Source organism: Hemitrygon akajei, chromosome 10, assembly GCF_048418815.1.
Source record: "Hemitrygon akajei chromosome 10, sHemAka1.3, whole genome shotgun sequence".
Lineage (NCBI taxonomy): Eukaryota > Metazoa > Chordata > Chondrichthyes > Myliobatiformes > Dasyatidae > Hemitrygon > Hemitrygon akajei.
Genome location: NC_133133.1, coordinates 423,055 through 447,822, shown reverse-complemented (window position 1 = coordinate 447,822; position 24,768 = coordinate 423,055). Strand labels below are relative to the sequence as shown.

The window sequence follows — 24,768 nt, the reverse complement described above, 5'->3', positions numbered from 1 at the left end:
ACTCTTCAATACCCAGAGCCTAGACTGACACCAACCTACTGCCCTCTACTGTGCCTATTGTGTTTATTCTACTGCCTGCACTGTTTTGTGCACCTTATGCAGTCCTGTGTACGTCTGTAGTCTAGTGTAGTTTTTGAGTTGTTTTATGTAGTTTCAGTGTAGTTTTTATATTGTTTCATGTAGCACCATGGTCCTGAAAAATGTCTGGTTTTTATTGTGTGCTGTACCAGCAGTTATGATCAAAATGACAATAAAAAGTGACTTGACTTGACTTGAGTTATACGCAGGCTGCTGTGGGAAGCAAGGGAGGAGATTGCTGAGCCTTTGTGATGATCTTTGCATCATTAATAGGAACAGGAGAAGTACCAGAGGATTGGAAGGTTGCAAATGTTGTTCCCTTGTTCAAGAAAGTGAGTAGAGATAACCCAGGAAATTATAGACCAGTGAGTCTTACTTCAGTGGTGGGCAAGTTGTTGGAGAAGATCCTGAGAGGGAAGATGTATGAGCATTTTGAGAGGAGTAATCTGATTAGGGATGGTCAGCACAGCTTTGTCAGGGGCAGGTCGTGCCTTACAAGCCTGATTCAATTATTTGAGGATGTAACAAAACACATTGAAGGTAGAGCAGTGGATGTAGTATATATGGATTTCAGTAAGGCATTTGATAAGGTTCCCCATGCAAGGCTCATTCAGAAAGTAATGAGGCATCGGGGTCCAAGGATACCTTGCTTTTTGGATCCAGAATTGGCTTGCCCACAGAAGGCAAAGGGTGGTTGTAGATGGTTTGTATTCTGCATGAAAATCGGTGTCCAGTGGTGTTCTGCAGGGATCTGTCCTGGGATTCTTGCCCCCCTCCTGTGATTTACATAAATTACCTCTATAAGGAAGTAGAAGGGAGAGTTAGTAAGTTTGCTGATGACACAAAAGTTGGGGATGTTGTGGATAGTCTGGAGGGTTGTCAGAGCAATATCGATAGGATGCAGAACTGGGCTGAGGTGGCAGATGGAGTTCAACCCAGATAAATGTGAAGTTGTTCATTCAGTATGATGGCAGAACATAGTATTAATGGTAAGTCTCTTGGCAGTGTGGAGGATCAGTGAGATCTTGGGGTCCATGTCCATAGGACACTCAAAGTTGCTGCACAGATTGACAGTGTTGTTAAGAAGGCTTATGGTGTGATGGCCGTCATCAACAATGAGATTGATTTCAAGAGCCGAGAGGTAATGTTTACAGCTATACAAGACCTTGGTCGGACCCCACTTGGAGTACTGTGTTCAGTTCTGGTCACCTCACTGCAGGAAGGATGTGGATACTATAGAGTGCAGATGAGATTTACAAGGATGTTCCCTGGATTGGAAAGTATGTCTTATGAGAATAGGTTGAATGAACTTGGCCTTTTCTCCTTGGAGCGAAGGAGGATGAGAGATGACCTGATAGAGGTGTATAAAATGGTGAGGGGCATTGATAGTGTGGATAGCCAGAAGCTTTTTCCCAGGGTTGAGATGGCTAACATGAGGGGGCATAGTCTTAAGGTGCTTGGAAGTAGGTACAAGGGGGATGTCAAGGAGGTATGTATAAGGGTGGTAGGTACAAGAGAGGTGCGTGTGTGGAATACACTGCCAGTTACAGTGGTAGAAGCGGATACGATAGTGTCTTTTGGGGCTATGCGGTAGGGAAATTCTAGGCAGCTTCTAGAGAAGGTTACATGGTCGGCACAAGGTTGTGGGCCAAAGAGCCTGTAATATGCTGCAGATTTCTATGATTCTTTGAAGCTGTCTGCTTACATTTGCAGGCTAGAGAGACAGCTGCATTGCTTGTGTCATAAAAAGGCCATTCAACAAGCTGAGATAAATTTATTAAGGATGGGGTAAGTTGTGAAGGGTGTGCTGTTGCATGACGTGATTGCTTTAAGTATTTGAATGACTCATAAAACCCACCCCGCTCATTTGTTGAGCTGATCGGAGAAGTAAGCGAGGACGAACTTATGATGGAGAAGCAGCAGACCCTCATTTGTTGGGCAAAGTCTTCAGTAGTAGCCTCTGTTGCTGAAGTGACCCCTGATGCCACACAAATGGGAGTTTTGCAGGGTGCAGTGAAAAACCAGCAAGCCGAGGTATGTCGGCTGACATTGGTTAATGGTGCCACCCAACATGACAAGTCCGAATAGAAACCAGATCGACTGGTACAACATTCTAAGCAGAGGGCTGCTGGTGACGGTCCTCTAGATGAAGGAAGCGACTGGTATTTTCAGTTACAACTGTGGTCAGGATGGGCATTTTAAGTTGGAGTGCAATGGACAGGAAGACCTTAAGAAAGTAACCCAACTGTTGCTTACACAAAAAATGAAGTCAGGAAACTTCAGAGGGACCCAGTAAGGGAATGGTCTGATGTCACAGAGCGAATATGTTCTAATTAATGTATCAAAGGGGAACATTAAAGTGTAAAACCCTATTCCTGACATAGATTCTCAGGTACTCTACAGATCCTTTTACAAGCGATATTTGCATTTGGTGTTTTTGCTGTTGATATTGCTCAGTCCCTAGAAATTTGGGGTCTTGGTACTGACAATTACCCATATGATGGTTACTTTTCAGAAGCTGCAGTTTTCGGAAGCAGATGCTGGAGTAGCTGAGACCCTTGAAACATTAGTGTTGGTCAGTCCGGATCTGGTTGAACAAGGTGAAGCTTCCATTATTGTGGGAAGAAATATTCCCGTTGTGAGAAGGCTCATGGGAGCATGCAAGGAGAAAATAGAGATAATTTTTTGAAAATCTTGGCCATTCACCTGGTGTCACAGTTGCTTTTGTGATGGTGCAAGTTCCTCCTATGTAGGATGATTAGCATAAATGAGGAACTCCATGGTACACCTGATCCCATTCTGTTGTGTTCCATCCTGTGATGGTGCTAGTGATGGGAAACCCGAAATTCCCTGGAATGCCCGTTGTCGAAGCCCTCCTGGTGGATGCTACAAAAGATCACGAAGAATAAGTCATGCTTAGAGTTTGTTGTTGAGCCTACTAGGGGATCAGCTATACTAGATTGGATGTTATGTAATGAACTGGAGGTGATTAGGGAGCTTAAGTTAAAAGAACTCTTAAGAGACAGTGACCAGAATATGATTGAGTTCACATTGAAATTTGATAGGGAGAAAGTAAAGTCTGATGTAGCAGTATTTCAGTGGAGTAAAGGAAATTACAGTGGTATGAGAGAGGAGTTGCCTGAAGTATATCGGAAGGAGATGCTGACAGGAACGACAGCAGAGCAGTAATTGCATGGGTTTCTGCGAAAAATTAGGAAATGCTGGATAGATGTATTCCAGAAATTAAGAAATACTCGAATGGGAGAATAGTACAATTGTGGCTTACAGGGGAAGTCAAAGCTAATATAAAAGCAAAAGAGAGGGCATACAACAAAGCAAAAATTAGTGGGAAGAAAGAGGATTGGGAAGCTTTTAAAACCCTACAGGAAACAACTGAAAGAATCATTAGGAGGGAAAAGAAGAAATACGAAAGCAAGCTAGCAAACAATATCAAAGTGGATAGTGAAAGTTTTTTTCAAGTAAAAAAAAAGTAAGAGATGAGGGTGGATATAGAACTGCTAGAAAATGAGGCCGGAGAAATAATAACAGGGGACAAGAAGATGGTAGATGAACTAAATGAGCATTTTGCGACAGTGTTCACTGTGGAGGACGCTAGCAGTGTGCCAGATGTAGTGTGTGAGGGAAGAGAAGTGTGTCATTACTATTTCAAGGGAGAAGGTGCTCAAAAAGCTGAAAGACCTATGGATACATAAGTCACTCGGACCAGATGAACTTAGCAATGATCTTTCAAAAATCATTAGACTCTGGCATGGTGTCGAGGACTGGAAAATTGCAAATGTCACTCCACTCTTTAAGAAAGGGGAATTTAGCAGAAAGGAAGTTATTGACCAGTTAGCCTGACCTCAGATTGGGAAGATGTTGGAATCAGTTGTTAAGAATGAGATTATGGAGTACTTGGTGACACAGGACAAGAAAGGGCAAAGTCATCATGGTTTCCTTAAGGGAAAATCTTGCTTGATGAATCGATTGGAATTCTTTGAGGAGATCACACAAATTGATATGGATCCTTTTCTGGTTGCTGCCAATGACAAAAGTTCTGCAAGTGTTGGTGTTGGGACCAGTTCTTTTTATGCTATGTATCTATGATGGAATAGATGGTTTTGTTGCCAGATTTGCAGATGACACGAAGATTGGTGGAAGGGTAGGTAGTGTTGAGGAAACAGGAAGGTTGCAGAAGGACTTGGACAGTTTAAGAGAATGGGCAAGAGAGTAACAAATGAAATACAATGTTGGAAAATGCATGGTCATGCACTTTGATAGTAGAAATAAATGTGTAGACTATTTTCTAAACGGGGAGAAAATGCAAAAATTTGAGATGCACAGGGACTTGGGAGTCTTTTTGCATAACACCCTAATGGTTGACTTTCAGGTAGAATCAATGGTAAGGAAGGCAAATGCAATGTTAACATTCATTTCAAAAGATGTAGAATACAAGAACAAGGATGTGATGCTGAGGATTTATAAGGCACTAGTGAGGCCTCACCTTGAGTATTGTGAACAGTTTTGGGTTGAGAGGAGGTTCACAAGGATGATTCCAGGAATGAAAAGGTTATCATATGAGGAATGCTTGATAGCTCTGGGTCTGTACTTGCTGGAATTTAGTATGATGGGGGAGGATCTCATTGAATGTTGAATGCTGAAATGCCTAGACAGAGTCGATGTGGAAAGGATGTTTCCCATGGTGGGAGAGTCTAGGACAAGAGGGCACAGCCCTATCTTAGGACAAGAGGGCACAGCTCTATCTTAGGATAGAGGGGCATCCATTTATAACAGAAATGCGGAGAAATTTCTTTAGCCAGAAGGTGGTGAATTTGTGGCATTTAATACCATAAGCAGCTGTGGAGGCCAGGTCATTGGGTGTATTTAAGGTAGAGCTTGATAGGTACTTGATTGGACACGGCATCAAAGGTGATGGGAAGAAGGCCGGGAAGGCGGCTGGGGAGGAGTTAAAGGGATCAGCCATGATTGATTGGAGAAGCAAACTCGATGGGCCAAATAGCCTAATTCTGCTCCCATATCTTATTGTCTTACCTGCTGGAGTGCTGGAGAGACCTGAACTGCAGAAAGTTTTGTCTGAATAGTTAAACAGGATGACAGTGATTGTCAGGAACACCTTGGTGAGAGAGGTTACCCTCAGACATGGGTTACCGATGGCACACCTTTTCCCATTGACCCTAATGTTTAGTTTTTGGGTGAGAAAACCGGAAGAGAGACAGTTTCCTGGATCGGGAAAGTTAACAGCAATGTCATTCAATTTTGTTGACTCCCCAGTACCCGAGGAATGGAAAATGAAGCTAAAGATGTTGAAGCTTGAAGATATCTTTTCTACTGAAGGATAGACAAAGGAGAATTGGTTAATGTTGTGTACTTGGATTTTCAGAAGGCCTTTGACAAGGTGCCACACATGAGGCTGCTTAACAGGCTTTAAGCCCATAGTATTACAAGAAAGATTCTAGCATGGATAAAGCAGTGGCTTGTTGGCAGGAGGCAAAGAGTGGTAATAAAGTGAGCCTTTTCTGGTTGGCTGCTGGTGACTATTGGTGTTCCACAGGATTATGTGTTGGGACGGATTTTCTTTTTGCAATACGTATCAGTGATTTGGATGATGGAGTTGATGTCTTTGTTGCAAAGTTTGCACATAATATGAAGATAGGTGGAGGGACAGGTAGTTTTGAGGAAGTAGGGAAGCTACAAAAGGACTGGGACAGATGAAGAGAATGGGCAAAGAAGTGGCAGAAATCAGGAAATGTTATGTACTTATTGTAGAAGAAATTAAAAGGTTGACTATTTTCTAAATGGAGAAGAAATAGAAAAAACTGAGGAGCAAAGTGATTTTGGAGTCCTCGTGCTGAATTCCCTAAAGGTTAATTTGCAGGTTGAGTCTGTGGGGAGGAAGGCAAATGCGATGTTAGCATTCATTGCAAGAGGACTAGAATATAAAAGCAAGGATGTGATATTGAGGCTTTATGAAGCGTTGGAGAGGCCTCACTTGTGAGCAGTTGGTGGCCTCATCATAGAAAGGATGTGCTTGAAAGGGTTCAAATGAGGTTCACAAAATTGAATCTAGGATTGAATGGCTTATCATATGAAGAGGGTTTGATGTCTCTGGGCCTGTATTCACTAGAATTCAGAAGAATAAGGGGATGACCTCATTGAAACCTATCGAATGGTGAAAGGTCTTGATAGAGTGGATCTGGAGAAGATGTTTCAAATTGTGGAAGAGTCTAGCCAGAGGACACAGCCTCAGAATAGAGGGATATCCTTTTAGAATGGAGATGAGGAATATCTTTGGTGGTTAATCTGTGGAATTCATTGCCACTGGCAGCTGTGGAAGCCACCTTTATGTATATTAAAGGCAGAGGTTGATAGATTCTTGATTAGTCAGGACTTGAAGGAATATGGGAGAAGGCAAAAGATTGGGGCTGAGAGGGAAATTGGATCAGTCATGATAAATGGTGGTGCAGACTTGAAGGGCTAAATGGTGTAACCCTGTTCCTATATTTTATGTCTAAAGGTCTTAAATATACCATAACTATACCTCATGGGGGACACTGATGTAGATAAGGCAATAAAAGTTGGTCAGAGGGCAGTTAGATGCAATAAAATAAAAGCAAAATGTCTGTTACAACAAGCTGAAACTTGCAAATTATTCATCTAGTTACCAGAAATTAGGTGCTTGATATTTTACCTTTTTAAGTACATGGTGACTTTTTTATTTCACTGACCCCGCTCAAGCAAAAGGTTGTTTTTATGTATTTCATAGATGTGTCTGAGAAAGATTGTGTCCAACTGTGTTTGTTACGTTTCTCTGTGACGGATGAAACTTTTCTAAAGTGACGTATAATTAAAACTCTGCACTGTAGTGAATGGAAGCTCACCAAGGAGGCATGTATTTCAAACCGGGTTCTTTTCTTTTCAAAATAGGAAGAAGGAATGGATCTCATGAACAGAGAGACAGCTCATGAGAGGTAAGATTTTAGCAAGTTTAATCAGAGGCAGCTTTAAATATAAGTAGGGTGTGCAGCCTATCACACCTGTACTGGTCAAAGGAGAACAAGTAGTTTAATACCTTTGGCTGACACAAGTTCCCTCAGGTCCAGGCTCTTCATATCTTTATTCAATTACTGCTACAATGTGGGGATGAGTTCTCAGACCACACCAGTACAGCACAGGAACTGGCCCTTCGGCTCTCTTGTTTGCAGCCTCTTTGGGTGATATTTTCCTTTCTCAGTTCAAACATTTCTATGAATTACATTAAATCTATGCCCTGGTTGTTGGCAAATGGGGCGTCTCATAACTCTGGAGATCTGTTACTACCTTCAGTCTCCTCTGTTCGCAAGAAAACAACCCTGGTTTGTCCAATAGTTCATGTCTCTGCACAGCTTCTTAAACCTCCTCCAACCTTGCCAGTGTGGTCACACCTTATGCTGTGCTGATCACAATTGTACATGGTACACTGGTGTAATCTGTGTTATACTCATTTCCAGTGTTATCTCCTACCTTGATATGCCATGTCTTAAATGACAATTAGCAGGTCAGGCAGTAGACTAATAGCTGAAGTCGTATTGTTTAGATAACAGAAGATATTTTGGTTCTATCAGGAATAGAAGAAACAGTTGGAACTACAGAGGAAAACAGCTGCTAGAAATCTTAACAGAAATGGAAAATACAATGGATGTTATTTTTACCATAAGAAATAGAAGCAGAATACACCATTTGGCCCATCAAGTCTACTCTGCAATTTCATCATTGCTGATCCATTTTCCCTTTCAGCCCCAATCTCCTGCCTTCTTTCCATGTCCCTTCATGCCCTGATCAATCAAGAATTTATCAACCATTGCCTTAAATATACCCAATGACTTGGCCTCCACAGCTGCCTGTGGCAACGACTTCCACAGATTCACCACTCTCCAGATAAAGAGATTCCTCCTCATCTCTGTTCTAAAAGGACGCACCACCATTCTGAGGCTATGTTACTTTATTTAAGGCAGAGATAGATAGATTCTTGATTAGCCAGTGCATCAACGGGTATGGGGTAAAAGCAGGGGAGTGGGGATGACTGGAAGAACTGGATCAGCCCATGATTGAATGATGGAGCAGACTCGATGGGCCAAATGGCCTACTTCTGCTCCTGTATCTTATTGTCTTATGTTCTTTGGTCCTAGACTCTCTCACCATAGGAAATATCCTCCACACGTCCACTCTATCGAGGCCTATCTACATTCAATAGATTTCCATTATTCTTCTAAATTCCAGTGAATGCAGACCTAAAGCCATCAAATGCACTTAATATGACAAGCTGTTCGATCCTGGAATCATTTTTGTGAGCCTCCTTTGAACCCTCTCCAGTGTCGTCACATCCTTTCTAAGATAAAGTGCCCAAAACTGCTTACAATACTCCAATTTAGGCCTCACCAGTGTTTTACAAAGCTTCAACATTACATCCTTGCTTTTATATTCTAGTCCTCTTGAAATGAATGGTAACGTCGTATTTGCCTTCCTCACCACCAACTCAACCTGCAAATTAACCTTTAGGGAATCCTGCACAAGGCCTCCCAAGTTGTCTTGAACCTCAGGTTTTTAAAAAATCTCTCCATTTAGAAAATAATCTACCTTTTAATTTCTTCTACCAAAGTGCATGACCATACATTTCCTGACACTGTATTTCATATGACACTTCTTTGCCCATTTTCCTAGTTTGTTGGCTCTGTACTTCCTCAAAGCTACCTGCCCCTCCACCTTTCTTCATATTGTCCGCAAACTTAGCAACAAAGCCATCAATTCCGTTGTCCAAGTCATTGACATTTAACTTAAAAAGATCCGGTCCCAACATAGATCTCTGTGGAACATCAGTAGTCACAGGCATCCAACCAGAAAAGGAATGCTCCTTTATTTCCACTCTTTTTCCTCCTGCCAATTAGCTACTACTTTATCCATGCTAGTACCTTTCCTGTAATACCATGGGCTTGTAACGTATTAAACGGCCTCATGTGTGGCACCTTGTCAAAGGCCTTCTGAAAATCCCAAGTCCATGACATCCACTTATTTCTCCTTTATCTAATCCTGCTTATCTCTTCAATGAATTCCAAGGTCTTTGTCAAGCAAGATTTTCCCTTACGGAAACCATGCTGGCTACAGCCTATTTTATCATGTGCCTCCAAGTTCCCCGAAACCACATCCTTAACAATTGGGGTCCAGCATCTTCCCAACCACAAAGCTTAGACTAACTGGCCTACTTTCTTCTACATCTCTCACTTCTTGAAATGTGGAGTGATATTTGCAATTTTCCAGTCTTCCAGAACCATTCCAGATTCTAGTGGTTCTTGAAAAATTATTACTAATGCCTCCACATCTCGTCACCCACCTTTTTCAGAACCCTGCATTGTACACCAATTGGTCCATGTGACATCTACCTTTAGATCTTTCAGTTTCCCATGAGCCTTCTCCCTAGTAATGGCAAATTCACATGCTGTCCTTGATATGCTCGAACTTTCAGCATGCTGCTATTGTCTTCCACAGTGAAGACTGATTTAAAATACTTATTCAATTCATCTGCTGTTCCTTGTCCCCTATTGCTACCTCTCCAGCATTAATTTCAAGTGGTCCGATATCAATTCTCACCACTCTAGTTTACGTATCTGAAGAAATTTTGGGTATCCTCTAGTATTAGATTCGGAACAAGAAGGCAGCAGGAGAGTACCTAAGGATTTCCAGCAGGAAGACATTTTGAGTTCTCAGGAGAAGCGAGCAGCCAGACTGCACAGGCGCGTGACGTCAGCCAGTAGAGTGCGAACCATTTAAAAAGAAGGCGGCTCAATATTGATTCAAAGGTTCATTTTATTGTCAAAGTATGCACGTGCAGTTCAACTCTGATATTCATCTTCTCCAGATAGTCATGATATACAGAAATACCATGGGAGTTGTTGAAAAGAAAAGCCATCACTCCCTTTCCCCTGACATGAAAAGAAAAGAAACAGATTGCAAACCCCCCCCACACCCTCCCGCATACAAAAAAAGTGATAACATCAAATCCCCCAATTCCCTCCTCTCAGAAAAGAACAGTGACAATATGACTGTTGAAAGGCCTTGACAGAGTGGATGTGGAAAAGGAGTTTCTCTTTGTGGGGGAGTCTAGGACAAGAGGGCACAGCCTCAGGATCGAGGAGCGTGCATTTAAAACAGAGTTGCGAAGAAACTTCTTTAGCGAGAGGATGGTGAATTTGTGGAATTTATTACCACAGGCATCTGTGGAGGTCAGGTCACTGGGTGTATTTAAGGCTGAGTTTGATAGGTTCTTGATTGGACATGGCAGCAAAAATTACGGGGAGAAGGCTTGGGAGTGGGGCTGAGGAGGGGAAAAAAGGATAAGCCATGATTGAATAGCGGAGCAGACTTGATGGGCCAAATGGCCTAATTATGCTCCAATAGCACCATCTGTAGTCCTTTGTAGGCTCCATCTATCATCTCTTTCAGTCACTGTTTCCACTCTCGCATTCTCCATCTGCCAATCACCTCCTAGTTTTTCCTCCACATCTCCCCCTCATCTCTCACTCTCTGTCCCTTCTCTTCAGTCCAGATGAAGGGTCTGGAACACAATTATTTCCCTCCACAGATTTCTTCCAGCAGTATTTGTTCCAGGCATTGGAGAAAAATAGACCACGTGATGTACCTCTGATGGGTTAGGTATAGACATGATGGGCTGATGGGCCTGTTCCTGTGCTGTGTTCTTTATGTTCTATAGAAATCAATATGCAGTATATTACATAAAGCCAAGTGTCACCATGAACACCCCTGTGCAGTTTGGTGTACGTGCCTTGAGGAACAGGACTAATAACTGCCTTCCAGTCATAGAACTCCTTTCAGTCATTACCCCAGACTTCCAACTTCTCAGCCAAATGTTGATGTACCTTGTCATTTCTCTGGCATGTGGTTTTGGTTAAAATCTGTCGTTCTCCACTTCTGGATATTCCACCTGATAAGTTTTCTTTGGAAAAGTGTTGAACTATTTCAAGTCAGTTGCTTGAAGTCAAAGAGGTTTTATGAATATTGCTCAGTCAGTGAGATCAGCACTGTTATCTCTGCATCCAATCTGGCCTTTAAAACTCCTCAAGATGCTGATTTTTGCTGCTGTATATAACATACTTTGTTTCACTGTCCTGCAAAGACTGAAAGAATCTTTTGATTTTGTCTTTAACATTGTGAGTTGACTCTGGTCTTGTTTTGTGAACAGGGGAGTGCAGGCAGCAATGCAGATGAGTGTTTCATGGGAAGAAAGCTTAAACCTGGTGAGTGAAATATTTGAATTATTTGAGGTTGTGTCACTTCTGATTTCCTGAGAGCAATGTGTTCCTTGATTTGTCTGCACATGTTGCCCTGATGCACGTTTTGCTGACCCTCATCTACTAATTGTTGGGCTGTGAACACATCAACTTCACTAAGACAGGAATAAACCTCACTAAATCCTTGCAATAGATTCTCCTATGTGTTCAGGCTGTCACTATCGTTGTCAATACAGCTTTGTCAGCAGTAGTACTGTTAAAGAGTATCAGAGCAAAGATGTAGTGCTGAGGCTTTATAAGGCATTGGTGAGACTGCATTTGGAGTATTGTAAGCAGTTTTGTGTCCCTTATCTAAGAAAAGTTGTGCTGACCTTAGAGAGGGTCCAGAGGAGATTCACAAGAATGATTCTGAGAATTAAAGGGTAAAAGGCCATTGATGGCAGTTAAATACAGGCCTCCCAACAGTGGCTGGGTGGTAGACCACAGGTTACAACAGGAAATAGAAAAGGTGTGTCAAAAGGGCAATGATATGGTCGTCATTGGAGATTTTAACATGCAGATCGATTGGGGAAAATCAGATTGGTAATGGATCTCAAGAGAGTGAGTTTGTTGAATACCCAAGAGATGGCTTTTTAGCGCAGTTTGTCGTTGAGTCTTCAAGGGGATCAGCTATACTGGATTGGGTGTTATGTAATGAACTGGAGGCAATTAGGGAGCTTTAAGGTAAAAGAACCTTTGGGAACCCTCTGATCACAACATGGTTGAGATTAACTTGAAATTTGATAGGGAGAAAGTAAAATCTGATGTAAGTATTTCAGTGGAGTAAGGGAAATTACAGTGGTGTGAGAGAGGAGTTGGCCAAAGTAAATTGGAAGGAGCTGCTGGCAGATAAGTCAGCAGAGCAGCAATGGCGAGTGTTTCTGGGAAAAATGAGCAACATGCAGGGCATGTGTATTCCAAAGATGAAGAAATACTCAAATGGTAAAATAGTAAAACCATGGCTGCTAAGAGAAGTCAAAGCTATTGGAAAAGCAAAAGAGAGGGCATACAACAAAGCAAAAGTTAGTGGGAAGTTAGAGGATTGGGAAGTTTTTAAAAACCTACAGAGAGCAACTAAAAGATTCATTAGGAGGAAAAAGGTGAAATATGAAAGCAAGCTTGCAAATAATATCAGTGTTCTGCAGGGGTCAGTGTTGGGACCACTTCTTTTTATGCTATATATAAATGATTTAGATAATGGAATAGATGCTTTGATGCCAAGTTTGCAGATGATACAAAGATTGGTAGAGGGCCAGGTAGTATTGAGGAAACAAGTAGGCTGCAGAAAGATTTAGACCAATTAGGAGAATGAGCAGGAGAACGGCAAATGAAATAATATGTTGGGAAATGCATGGCCTTGCACTTTGGTAGTAGAAATAAATGTGCAGACTATTTTCGAAACGGAGAGAAAATCCAAAAACCTGAGATGCAGAGGGACTTGGGAGTCTTTGTGCAGAGCACCCTAAAGGTTAACTTACTGGTTGAGTTGGGAGTTAGGAAGGCAAATGCCATGTCAGCATTCATTTCAAGAGATCTAGAATACAAGAGCAAGGATGTGATGCTGAGGCTTTATAAGGCACTGGTGAGGCTTTACCTTGAGTATTGTGAATAGTTTGGGGGCCCTCATCTTTGAGAAGATATGCTGGCATTGAAGAGGGTCCAGAGGAGGTTCACAAGAATGATTCCAGGAATGAAAGGGTTATCATAGGAGGAACGTTTGATAGCTCTAGGTTTGTTCATGGAATTCAGAAGACAGTAGATGTGGAAAGGATGTTTCCCATGATGGAAGAGTCTAGGACAAGTGGGCACAGCCTCAGGATAGAGGGGGGTGCCCTTTCAAAACAGAGATGCAGAGAAATTTCTTTAGCAAAGGGTGGTGAATTTGTGGAATTTATTGCCATATGCAGCTGTGGAGGCCAGGTTGTTGGATGTATATAAGGCAGAGATTGATAGGTTCTTGATTGGACATGGCATCAAAGCTTACGGGGAGAACGCCAGGAACTGGGGTTGAGGAGGAGATTTAAAAAAAAAAGATCAGCTGTGATTGAATGATGGAGCAGACTCTATGGGCCAGATGGCCTAATTCTGCTCCTATGTCTTATGGTCTAATGGTTCATTCATTTCTATAGATGCTGCCTGACCTGCTGAGTATCCTCCAGCATTTTGTGTGTTGCTGCAGATGAATGGGAACTTGGTCTGCCAATGAGAAAGTACTGTATGTACATTCTAAATGTGGAGGCAGTCTAACTGTATGAGAGCTGAGAGTTTCAGTTTCAAGGCAATCTAATTATACATTATAGCTGTGTTTCTCAGTGAGATGCAGTAGAATGTCAGAGAGAGGGATGTTGTCAAGGGAATGACCTACCAGAGAGGAGCTGCAGTGACAGGGTCTCTGGCACTGAGGCTCAGATGTGAAGAGGATTGCAAAAGTTGGCTGGAAGGGGACACTAGTGGAGATGATGGCAGAACAGCAATTGCTGGAGTTTCTGGGAGCAAATTGGAAGGCATAAGATAGATATAGGAGAGGTAGATGACTAAGACAACTGTGCTGCTCCAAAGAGGTGCCATAAAAGGTCATTTTTACGCTGGCCCATTAGGCTCTATAATGAGTCAACCTAAGTGATGACCCCCTCCTGTTAGACTGTTTGAGGTAACTTTTTGTTATTCTTTCTTTCTTACTTCTAAAAGACACTGTAATTTCCTTTGGGATAAATAAAGTATCTATCTATCTATACATCCCAGAGAAGTAGTAGTCTAAAGGGAGGATGACGTAACAGTGGCTGACAAGGAAAATCGAAGACAGGGAGAAGAAAAAATAGAACAAAAATTAGTGGGAATTTGGAGGATTGCGAAGCTTTTAAAAACCAACAGAAGGAAACTAAAAAAAAAAGTCAATAAGAAGGTAAAGATGGAATATAAAAGTAAGCTAGACAATAATATTAAAGAGGACACCAGAAGTTTCTTCAGATACATAAAGTGTAAAAGAGAGGCGAGAGTGGATACCAAGAGTGGAGAGCTGGAAAATTATACTGGAGAGGTAGTAATGGGGGACGACAAAATAGCGGACAAAATTAATGAGTATTTTGCATCAGTCTTCACTGTGGAAGACACTAGCAGTATTGTGGAACTTCCAGGTGTCAGGGGTCGTGAAGTGTGTGAATTTATCGTAACTAGAGAGAAGGTTCTTTGGAAACTGAAAGCTCTGAAGGTAGATAAGTCACATGGACCAGATGGTGTTCACGCCAGAGTTTTGAAAGAGGTGGTTGAAGAAATTGTGGAGGCATTGATAATGATCGTTCAAGAATCACTAGATTCTGGAATGGTTCCGGAAGATTGGAAAATTACAAATGTCACTCAAGTTGGGTTAGAGGCAGAAGAGAGGAAATTATAGGCCAGTTCCTCTGACCTCAGTGGCCTGGAAGATGTTGGAGTCGAATCTTAAGGATGAAGTGTCAGAGTACTTGGAGGCACATGATAAAATAGGCTGTAGTCAGCATGGTTTTCTCAAGGGAAAGTCTTGCCTGATAAATTTGTTGTAAATCTTTGAAGAAGTACATGCAGGACAGACAAAGGAGAATCACTATGTTATTTATGTGGATTTTCAGGCCTTTGACAAGGTGCCACACATAAGGCTGCTTAACAAGCTACGAGCCCATGGTATTACATGGATAAAGCAATGGCTGATTGGCAGGAGGCAAAGAGTGGAATAAAGGGAGCCTTTTCTGGTTGGCTGATGGTGACTAGTGGTGTTCCACAGGGGTCTGTGTTGGGAATGATTCTTTTTACCTTACATGTCAATGATTTGGATGATGGAATTGATGTCTTTGTTACAAAGTGTATAGACGATATGAAGATAGGTGGAGGGACAGGTAATTTTGAGGAAGTAGAGAGGCTACGGAAGGATTTAGATTAGGGGAATGGACAAAGAAATGGCAGATGGAATACAAGGTCAGGAAGTGTATGATCATGCACTTTGGTAGAAGAAATGAAAAGGTCGACTATTTTCTAAATGGAAAGAAAATACAAAACACTGAGGTTGCTAAGGGATCTGGGAGTCCTTGTGCAAATGCAATGTTGGCTTTCATTTCAAGAGGACTAGAACATAAAAGCAAGGATGTAATGTTGAGGCTTTGTAAAGCATTGGTAAGGCATCACTTGGAGCATTGTGAGCAGGTTTGGGCCCCTTATCTAAGAAATGTGGTTCATGAAAATGATTCCAAGATTGAAATGCTTGTTATATGATGAGTGTTTGATGGCTCAGGAGCTGTTTTCACTGGAATTCAGAAGAATGAGGAGTAACCTCATTAAAACCTTTTGAATGTTGAAAACCTTGTTAGAGTGGATGTGGAGAGATGTTTCCTGTGGTGGGAGAGTCTAGGACCAGAGAACACAGCCTCGGAACAGAGGGTGATCCTTTTAGAACAGAGATGAGGAAGAATTTCTTTATCCAGGGAGTAGTGAATCTGTGGAATTCGTTGCCAGAGGCGGCTGTGGAGGCCAAGTCATTGGGTATTTAAAACAGAGGTTGATCGATTCTTGATTAGTCAGGGCTTGAAGGGATACCGGGAGAAGGTAGTAGATTAAGGCTGAGAGGGAAAATGGATCAGCCATGATGAAATGGCAGAGCGGAGTCGATGGGCCAAATAGCTTCATTCTGTTCTTTTATCTTATGTTCTTATAAACAGACAAAGAGTGACAACCAATCAATGTGTCAAAAAAGACGAAGTGTGCATATATATGAAATAAGTACTAGGAGCTCAAGTTATAACAAGTCCTTGAAAGTGAGTCTGGAGTATTCAACCTTTCAACATATTCATGTTCTCCTGCTCTGGCAACCTCATGACTACCATCAGAGAGGAGGTATAGGAGCTTAAAGACACACACTCAATGTTTTAGGAGCAGCTTCTTTGCCATAAGTTTTCTGAACTGTCCATGAAGCCGTGAACATAGAGTGTCACTTGAGGCTGTTATTTTTCAGGATTATTTTGTGTTATTCTCCACAGAGTGACAATGACCTGGATAAGTCCGCATCACCCAAGCGCATTGACTTCATTCCTGTCTCACCAGCTCCTTCACCAACCAGAGGCATCGGCAAGGTAGGGGATGTAACTGAACTGGCCCTCACTGTTATCCAGGAAGTGAGGCCATTTGTACAATTTTCTGTGGGTCGACTGTAGGCTGCTGATGCAGAGCTTGGTTTGGGGTTACCTGATGGTGATCACAGACCCTTTGCCATCTTGGGCATTGTGAAACTAAAATCTGTTTTCTGTACATTGCGGTGAATTGAAATGAATTGACTTTATTTCTTACATCCGTCACATACCTGAGGATTAAAAATCTTTACGTTACGTATCCGTCTAAATGTGCAATCATAGTAATCTATATACTACTAAAACTCTCATGCTCTGTCTATTTGTGACCTCCAGTTAGCGCAAATGGTGCATTACAGCGGCACTTTTTTGGCTACATCGACTTAAAACGCGCTAACTTACAGAATGCAGGCAAAGTTCAGGGTTATATATTCATATAAAATTGTTCATTCGCCAAAATCAACTGCCCTGTTTTCACCCGAGAGCCGATCCGCCATCATGGAAATCGGGATGTGGCACTGAGATGCATGAACGCGACCAGTCTCAGCAGTGCGACCAACCAGAGCTAAATGGCAGGGCCGGGCAGCTCTATTTCAAGCGGTCACATATTGCCAATCACCATCAGCATGTGCAGGGTTGGGACAGATCTAACTGCCTCCCATCAATAAGAGGTCATTAAATCTTACTGTAATGACATACTTCTCTTTCAATATTTTTATTAGTTTCTGCATAAAGGAATACAGAGTGCAAGAAGATATATATTGTAAGTCAAAAAAAAAGTAACAAATACATTGTATTAAAAATACAATTACAATAGCAAAACCCTATATTCATAAAAATTAAATTAAATTGTAATATTGAAATATAATATTGTTATACAGAAAAAAAATCTAAACCCACTACCAAAGCTGTTAGGAAAAGCAAGCGAAAAGGAAAAAAAAACCCTTATAATAAAATATATTATTAGCCACCATCTGTACTTTTACAACAAATCAAAGGTTTTGAAAGTAACTCAAAAATGGCCCCAACAATGTATAAAAGTCTTGACTAGATTCAGAAATTGAACATCGGATCTTCTCTAAATTTAAGCATGACCTAACATCCCGTAACCCGTAATGACGTACTTCGAGACACCCATAAAACCCCTTGCTGCAGTCAAAAGACAGCGGTGACTATATCACGTTCATTTAGGAGAGCACCAACCACATCATCAAGAATAATCAGCTTCCTTTTGTATTACTGCTTCGTATCTTCTATCCAGCACTAGGATTAAAAAAAATATGGTCAGCCTAATTATGCCATGTGGAAAGAGAAGGGAGACATTATGGTCAAGAGTTGATGCCAGACATCGTTGGGAAGCGGTAAGGAGAGGGAGAGAACAAGAATCGGATGAGGCCAGTGCCGCACGACTCCAGGATCAAAGAGTCAGGACAAAAAAGATGAGAGAGGAAGAGACAGAGGAGCTGAGAAATGCATGTTTCCAAGATCAGAGACAACAAACAGAAGAGATGAAGATGCGGTGCATGAAAGGACTGCACGTCTCCAGAATGACTACAAGAGGCACAGGGGTGGCAGATCAACTAGGAATGTTGCCATCAGAAGTATCCTTCATTAAACGAGGAGGAGCTATATTTGCCTTGCTATGCGTCTTTCTTCATTATACTGGATTATCTTCTTCAGTTTCCAAAGCAAAGCAATACCAATAGCATTCAGGAAAATTTAATGTTCATTCGGTTCACATCAGACTGCACTACCTTTCTCTCAAAGTGTGCCCCAATGGGTCACTCTGTTGTCTAGTTTATAATAAATAGGACAATCAATGTAACATAGAAATACACTCAAATCAGCGTGAATTAATCAGTCTGAAGGCCTGGTGGAAGAAGCTGTTAGCCTGTTAGTCCTGGCTTTTGTGCTGCGCTACCAATTGCCGGATGGTAGCAGCTGGAATAGATTGTGGTTGGGGTGATTTGAGTCCCCAATGATCCTTTGGGCCCTTTTTACACACCTCTCTCTATAAATATCCTGCAGAGTGGGAAGTTCACAACTACAGATGTGCTGGGCTGTTCACACTACTCTCTTCAGAATTCTATGATTACAGGAGGTACAGTTCCCATACCAGGTAGTAATGCAGCCAGACAGGATGCTCTCAATTGTGCCCCTGCAAAAAAAAAAGTTCTTAGGATTTGGGGGCCCATACCAAACCTCAACTGTTTGAGGTGAAAGAGGCACTGTTGTGCCTTTTTCACCACACAACTGAGGTGTACAGACCACGTGAGATCCTTGGTGATGTGGATGCCGAGGAACTTAAAGCTGTTCACCCTCACAACCCCAGATCCATTGATGTCAATAGGGGTTAGCCTATCTCCATTCCTCCTGTAATCCACAACCAGCTCTTTTGTTTTTGCGACTTTGAGGGAGAGGTTGTTTTCTTGACACCACTGTGTCAGAGATTATTTCTTCCCCGACAGCCACATTGCTATTGTTTGGGATTAGGCCAATCAATGTCGTGTCATTGGCAAATTTAATTAGCAGATTAGGTGTAAAAAAAAACAACTTACCCCTGACATCTCCTCTGTACCTACTTCCAAGCACCTTAAAACTATGCCCTTTCGTGGTAGCCATTTCAGCCCTGGGAAAAAGCCTCTGACTATCCACACGATCAATGCCTCTCATTAACTTGTACACCTCTATCAGGTCACTTCTCATCATCTGTCCCTCCAAGGAGAGAAGGTTGAGTTCACTCAATCTGTTCTCATAAGGCATGCTCCCCAATCCAGGCAACATCCTTGTAAATCTCCTGTGCACCCTCTCTATGGTTTCTACATCCTTCCTGTAGTGAGGCGGCCAGAATTGAGCACAGTACTCCCAAGTGGGGTCTGACCAGGGTCCGATATAGCTGGCTCCAGAAATCGTGGACGCATTGGTAATCATTTTCCAATGTTCTATGGATTCAGGATCAGTTCCTGAGATTGGAGGATAGCTAATGTTATCCCACTTTTTAAGAAAGGAGGGAGAGAGAAAACAAGGAATTATAGACCTGTTAGCCTGACATCAGTGGTGGGGAAGATGCTGGAGTCAATTATAAAAGATGAAATAACGGCACATTTGGATAGCAGTAACAGGATCGGTCCGAGTCAGCATGGATTTACGAAGGGGAAATCATGCTTGACGAATCTTCTGGAATTTTTTGAAGATGTAACTATGAAAGTGGACCAGGGAGAACCAGTGGATGTAGTGTACCAGGACTTTCAGAAAGCCTTTGATAAGGTCCCACATAGGAGATTAGTGGGCAAAATTAAAGCACATGGTATTGGGGGTACACATGGATAGAAAATTGGTTGGCAGACAGGAAGCAAAGAGTATGAATTAACGGGTCCTTTTCAGAATGGCAGGCAGTGACTAGTGGGGTACCGCAAGGCTTGGTGCTGGGACTGCAGCTATTTACAATGTACATTAATGATTTAGATGAAGGGATTAAAAGTAACATTAGCAAATTTGCAGATGACACAAAGCTGGGTGGCAGTGTGAAATGTGAGGAGGATGTTAGGAGAATGCAGGATGACTTAGACAAGTTGGGTGAGTGGGCAGATGCAATTTAATGTGGATAAATGTGAGGTTATCCACTTTGGTGGCAAGAACAGGAAGGCAGATTACTATCTGAATGGTGTCAAGTTAGGAAAAGGGGAAGTACAACGAGATCTAGGTGTCCTTGTTCATCAGTCAGTGAAAGTAAGCATGCAGGTACAGCAGGCAGTGAAGAAAGCTAATGGCATGTTGGCCTTCATAACAAGGGGAGTTGAGTATAGGAGCAAAGAGGTCCTTCTGTAGTTGTGCAGGGCCCTGGTGAGACCACACCTGGAGTATTGTGTGCAGTTTTGGTCTCCAAATTTTAGGAAGGACGTTCTTGCTATTGAGGGAGTGCAGCGTAGGTTCACAAGGTTGATTCCTGGGATGGTGGGACTGTCATATGTTGAAAGATTGGAGCGACTCAGCATGTATACACTGGAATTTAGAAGGATGAGAGGAGATCTGATTGAAACATATAAGATTATTAAGGGATTGGACACGCTAGAGGTGGGTAAAATGTTCCCGATGTTGGGGGAGTCCAGAACCAGAGGCCACAGTTTAAGAATAAGGGTAGGCCATTTAGAACAGAGTTGAGGAAAAACTTTTTCACCCAGAGAGTTGTGGATCTATGGAATGCTCTGCCTCAGAAGGCAGTGGAGGCCAATTCTCTGGATGCTTTCAAGAAAGAGTCAGATAGAGCTCTTAAAGATAGTGGGGTCAAGGGATATGGGGAGAAGGCAGGAACAGGGTACTGATTGTGGATGATTAGCCATGATCACATTGAATGGTGGTGCTGGCTCGAAGGGCTGAATGGCCTACTCCTGCACCTATTGTGTAACAGGAGAATTCTAAAAATACTGTCATAATGTGCTGGAACAGATAGTGGCAGCAGCGTGGCATTTCATTGTTTTCTTGAACGCAACCCCCACACAACCTATCAATTTCATGTCAGATGGCAACAAGACTGAAACCAGAAGAGTTAGAAATGTACTCACCAAATACTTTGACCCATAACTTACTGAATAAATAAGTATACTCACTTTGCCCTGTTTTCTGTCCTTGCTCGTTTGAAGGTGGTTTACCTATTTATGCAAATACTTCTCTGACAATAGATGTGTAACGACCTAATGTAACATTGTATGGAAATACAAGATAACACTGATGCAGACTTGTTTTATACATTTAACGAGGTGCTTTATTAATGCAACAGAGTTAGTCAGTTTTTCAATGTTCGTCGTTAGCTGGGTCATTCTGTTGATGAACTCCCTGTCGGTCGCCTCTAATCGCTCCAGTAATTGTTTTTTTTTTAGTTTTAAGTCCTCCTGCGCGAGAGCCAACAGCTGTCCGTTGTTTGGCAATTTCCTTTTAAGTTTTTCTAGTCTGTTACTGCACAAACACGCACATTCGCAGCAAGATTCAACAGCAAACATGTCGCTTGTTTTCTGTAGATGTGTCCTGCACATGCCCAGTAGGAGGAGATTCGCCCAAATACCTGTTTTAATATGGACGGAGGTATTTTCAAAAACGCTTGGTGTGGACGCCTATCGTTTTTACGCGAAACTGGTGTTTTCAATATTATCCTGTCTAGTGTGGACGTAGCCTTTGTTGAGGATGAAGTAGGTCAGCATATACTGAAATGGGCAAAACATAAATCTCATTTTCCTACTTTGGGTAGTTTCCCCCTTCCCCCTTCTGTCTTCAATTCCCCATTCTGTCGTCTCTTTCCCCCCCCCCCCCCCCCCCCACCATTTCTCCTTACCTGCTCCGTTGCTGTCATGGTCCACTCTCCTCTCCTGTTGGATTAATTCTTCTCCAGCTCTTACTTTTTCTCTCTATCACCTCCCAGCTTCTTACTTCATCTTCCTCCCCCACCCAACTGCCTGAAACAATCACCTTCTAGTTTGTCCTCCTTTCCTTCACCTTCTAGCTTGTCCTCCTTTCCTTCCCCCCCCACCCCCACCACCTTATTTGTCTTCCTTTCCAATCCTGATGAACTGTCTCAGCTCAGAAGTCGTCCATTTATTCATTTCTATAGATGTGCCTGACCTTCAGCACTTTCCTCCAGAAATCTGCTGAGTTCCTTGGTAGGGCAAATGCAAGGAGGCAGCACACTATTTTAAGGGCAAGATCCTTAACAGTGTTGCTGAGCAGAGAGATCTTGGGATCCAAGTTCATAGCTCCTTGAAAGTGGCTACACAGGTTCAGGTCTTGTGGAATGCATTGAGTTCCAAAGTTAGGAGGTTTTGTTGCAACTTTAAAAAAACTCTGGTTAGGCCACATCTGGAGTATTGCATACAGTTCTGGTCCCCCCACTATAGGAAGGATGTTGAGACTTTGGGGAGGGTGCAGAAGAGGTTCACCAGGATGTTGGCTGGTTTAGAGGGCATGTGCTATAATGAGAGGCTGGATAAACAGGTTGTTTTCTCTGGAGCATTGGAGGCTGTGGGGAAATCTGCTAAGTTCCTCCAGCATTTTCTCTGGACTTTAGCCAGAAGGTTTACAAGATTATGAGAGGCATAGCTAGAGTGGACAGAAAGCATCTGTTTCCCAGGGTTAAAATATCTAATACCAGAGAGTGGTGGATGCCTGGAATGCACTGCCTGATATGGTGGTAGAGGCAAATACATTAGAGTCCTGCCAAAAGGTCTTGGCCCAAAATGTCGACTGTACCTGGCCTTCTGAGATCCTCCAGCATTTTATGTGTGTTTGGATTTCCAACATCTGCAGATTCTCTCTTGTTTGAGAGAGGCTTTTAAGAGATGTTAGGATGTAAGGAAGATGGAAGGATATGGGCACGGTGTAGGTAGGGGGGGATTAGTGTTTGGATGTTTTGCTTTTTTGTTGGTTTGTGGGCGGAATGCCCTGTTTTTATGCTGTGCTGTTCTATGCCTGTGTCCATTTTGTGTATGTTGCTCTAGATTTACAGCATCCGCAGAATGTCAGATTATTTTATCTGACTCATTTTCCTTTTTCCCTTCAGCATAATTACACTAATAAAGAATGTCTCTTAGACAACAGAAGGAGCAGCAAATGAAAGTGAATTGAAGTATTTATACATGATTGGCTAAAGTCCAAAGATGCTGGAGGAACTTAGCAGGCCAGGCAGCATCTATGGAACAGAGTACAGTCGATGTTTCGGGCTGAGACCGAGACTGGCCTGAAACATTGACTGTACTTTTTTCCATAGATGCTGACTGGCCTGCTGAGTTCCTCCAGCATTTTTGTGTGTTGGTTGGATTTCCTGCATCTGCAGATTTTCTTTTCATGGCTGAAGTCCAGATCTCTTTTGATTCTAACTAATGATCGCAAATTTTACTTTTGGAAGCCAATGTCCTTTCCTTTATTCACACAGTCACATGTAGTGTTGAACCCAACGTTCACTTCATAACAAATGGTGTGTGCACACTCGTGCGTGTACGTGCTTGTCTACATGTATGTGCCTGCACGTGGCATGTGTGTGCAGGTGCCTGTCTACATGTCTGCAGTTGTTATGATGCAACGATTAATTGTCACTTTCCCCCCTCTCTGTCCTACAGCAATGCTTCTCACCTTCCCTGCAGATTTTTGTCAGCAGTAATGGACTCCCTCCAAGTCCGAACCCCAGCCCAACACGCAGATTTGCCACGTAAGTGTCATCTGAATGGAAGGGTTACAAGTAATACTTTAAATTTTATCAGTTTTAGTTTTGGCTAAAAATAAGCAGTTTTTTAATGTTCACAGGGCAGCTTTAGAACATATTCCTCAGCTGTCGTTACTCTGATAGAGCCAAGTGAACTGTGCATTTCAGAACAACTGGCAGCATTCTGGATAAAGGGAATAATTAACCCTGTTGATAAACACACCTCTGCTTCATTGCTGCCTATGTTGACATGAGGAATAGGGTAGAGGTGGAGTTAATACAGTGATAACCTTCAGCACTCCACTGGGTAATGTTAGGTTATAGAATGCCTTGTTAATTTCAACTTGGACAACTCTAAGTTGCTGTTTTCTAGATTGGATGATGAATCTAAGTAGGTTTCAATAGGTACATTTAATGTCCGAGAAATGTATACGATATACATCCTGAAATTTTTTCTTTACTGACATCCATGAAAACAGAGGAGTGCCCCAAAAAATGAATGACAATTAAAACATTAGAGCTCCAAGGCCCCCCCCACCCCACCAGCAAAAAAGCATCAACACCCTTCACTGAGCATTCAAGTGTGCAACAATGAATAGACTTGCAGTACCCCAAAACTACTCATTCACCCAATAGTATGTCGAATTACTCTGTGTCTCTCCTCTCCCTCTCCCTGTCCCTCTCCCTGTCCCTCTCCCTGTCCCTCTCCCTGTCCCTCTCCCTGTCCCTCTCCCTGTCCCTCTCCCTGTCCCTCTCCCTGTCCCTCTCCCTCTCCCACTCCCTCTCCCACTCCCTCTCCCACTCCCTCTCCCACTCCCTCTCCCACTCCCACTCCCACTCCCACTCCCACTCCCACTCCCACTCCCTCTCCCTCTCCCTCTCCCTCTCCCACTCCCACTCCCAGCCTAGAGTCAACACGTTCCCAGAGCCACGAAATCCCGGAACCCTGAAAGCATGCTCATCTAACAGGCCATGTCCTTGGGATATCAAAAAGCGGCCAGTCATAAGACCCTGAGAGCAGATTCCATTCCCGCTAAGAACTGAAGTAAGAGTGTAACTCCAGGTCAGGGTCTTC

At 42.6% G+C, this 24,768-nt stretch overlaps 1 protein-coding gene across 1 annotated transcript in view; it reads left to right on the top strand.

Annotated features, from left to right (window-relative positions):
- Nucleotides 1–24,768, top strand: part of pabir2 (PABIR family member 2) — a 148,848-nt gene that overhangs the window by 77,871 nt on the left and 46,209 nt on the right. The window contains exons 4-7 of the mRNA XM_073057732.1: nucleotides 7,024–7,067; nucleotides 11,330–11,384; nucleotides 16,421–16,513; nucleotides 23,611–23,699. Of these exons, the coding sequence (XP_072913833.1) occupies nucleotides 7,024–7,067; nucleotides 11,330–11,384; nucleotides 16,421–16,513; nucleotides 23,611–23,699 (281 nt within the window). The remainder of the gene's footprint in view (nucleotides 1–7,023; nucleotides 7,068–11,329; nucleotides 11,385–16,420; nucleotides 16,514–23,610; nucleotides 23,700–24,768) is intronic.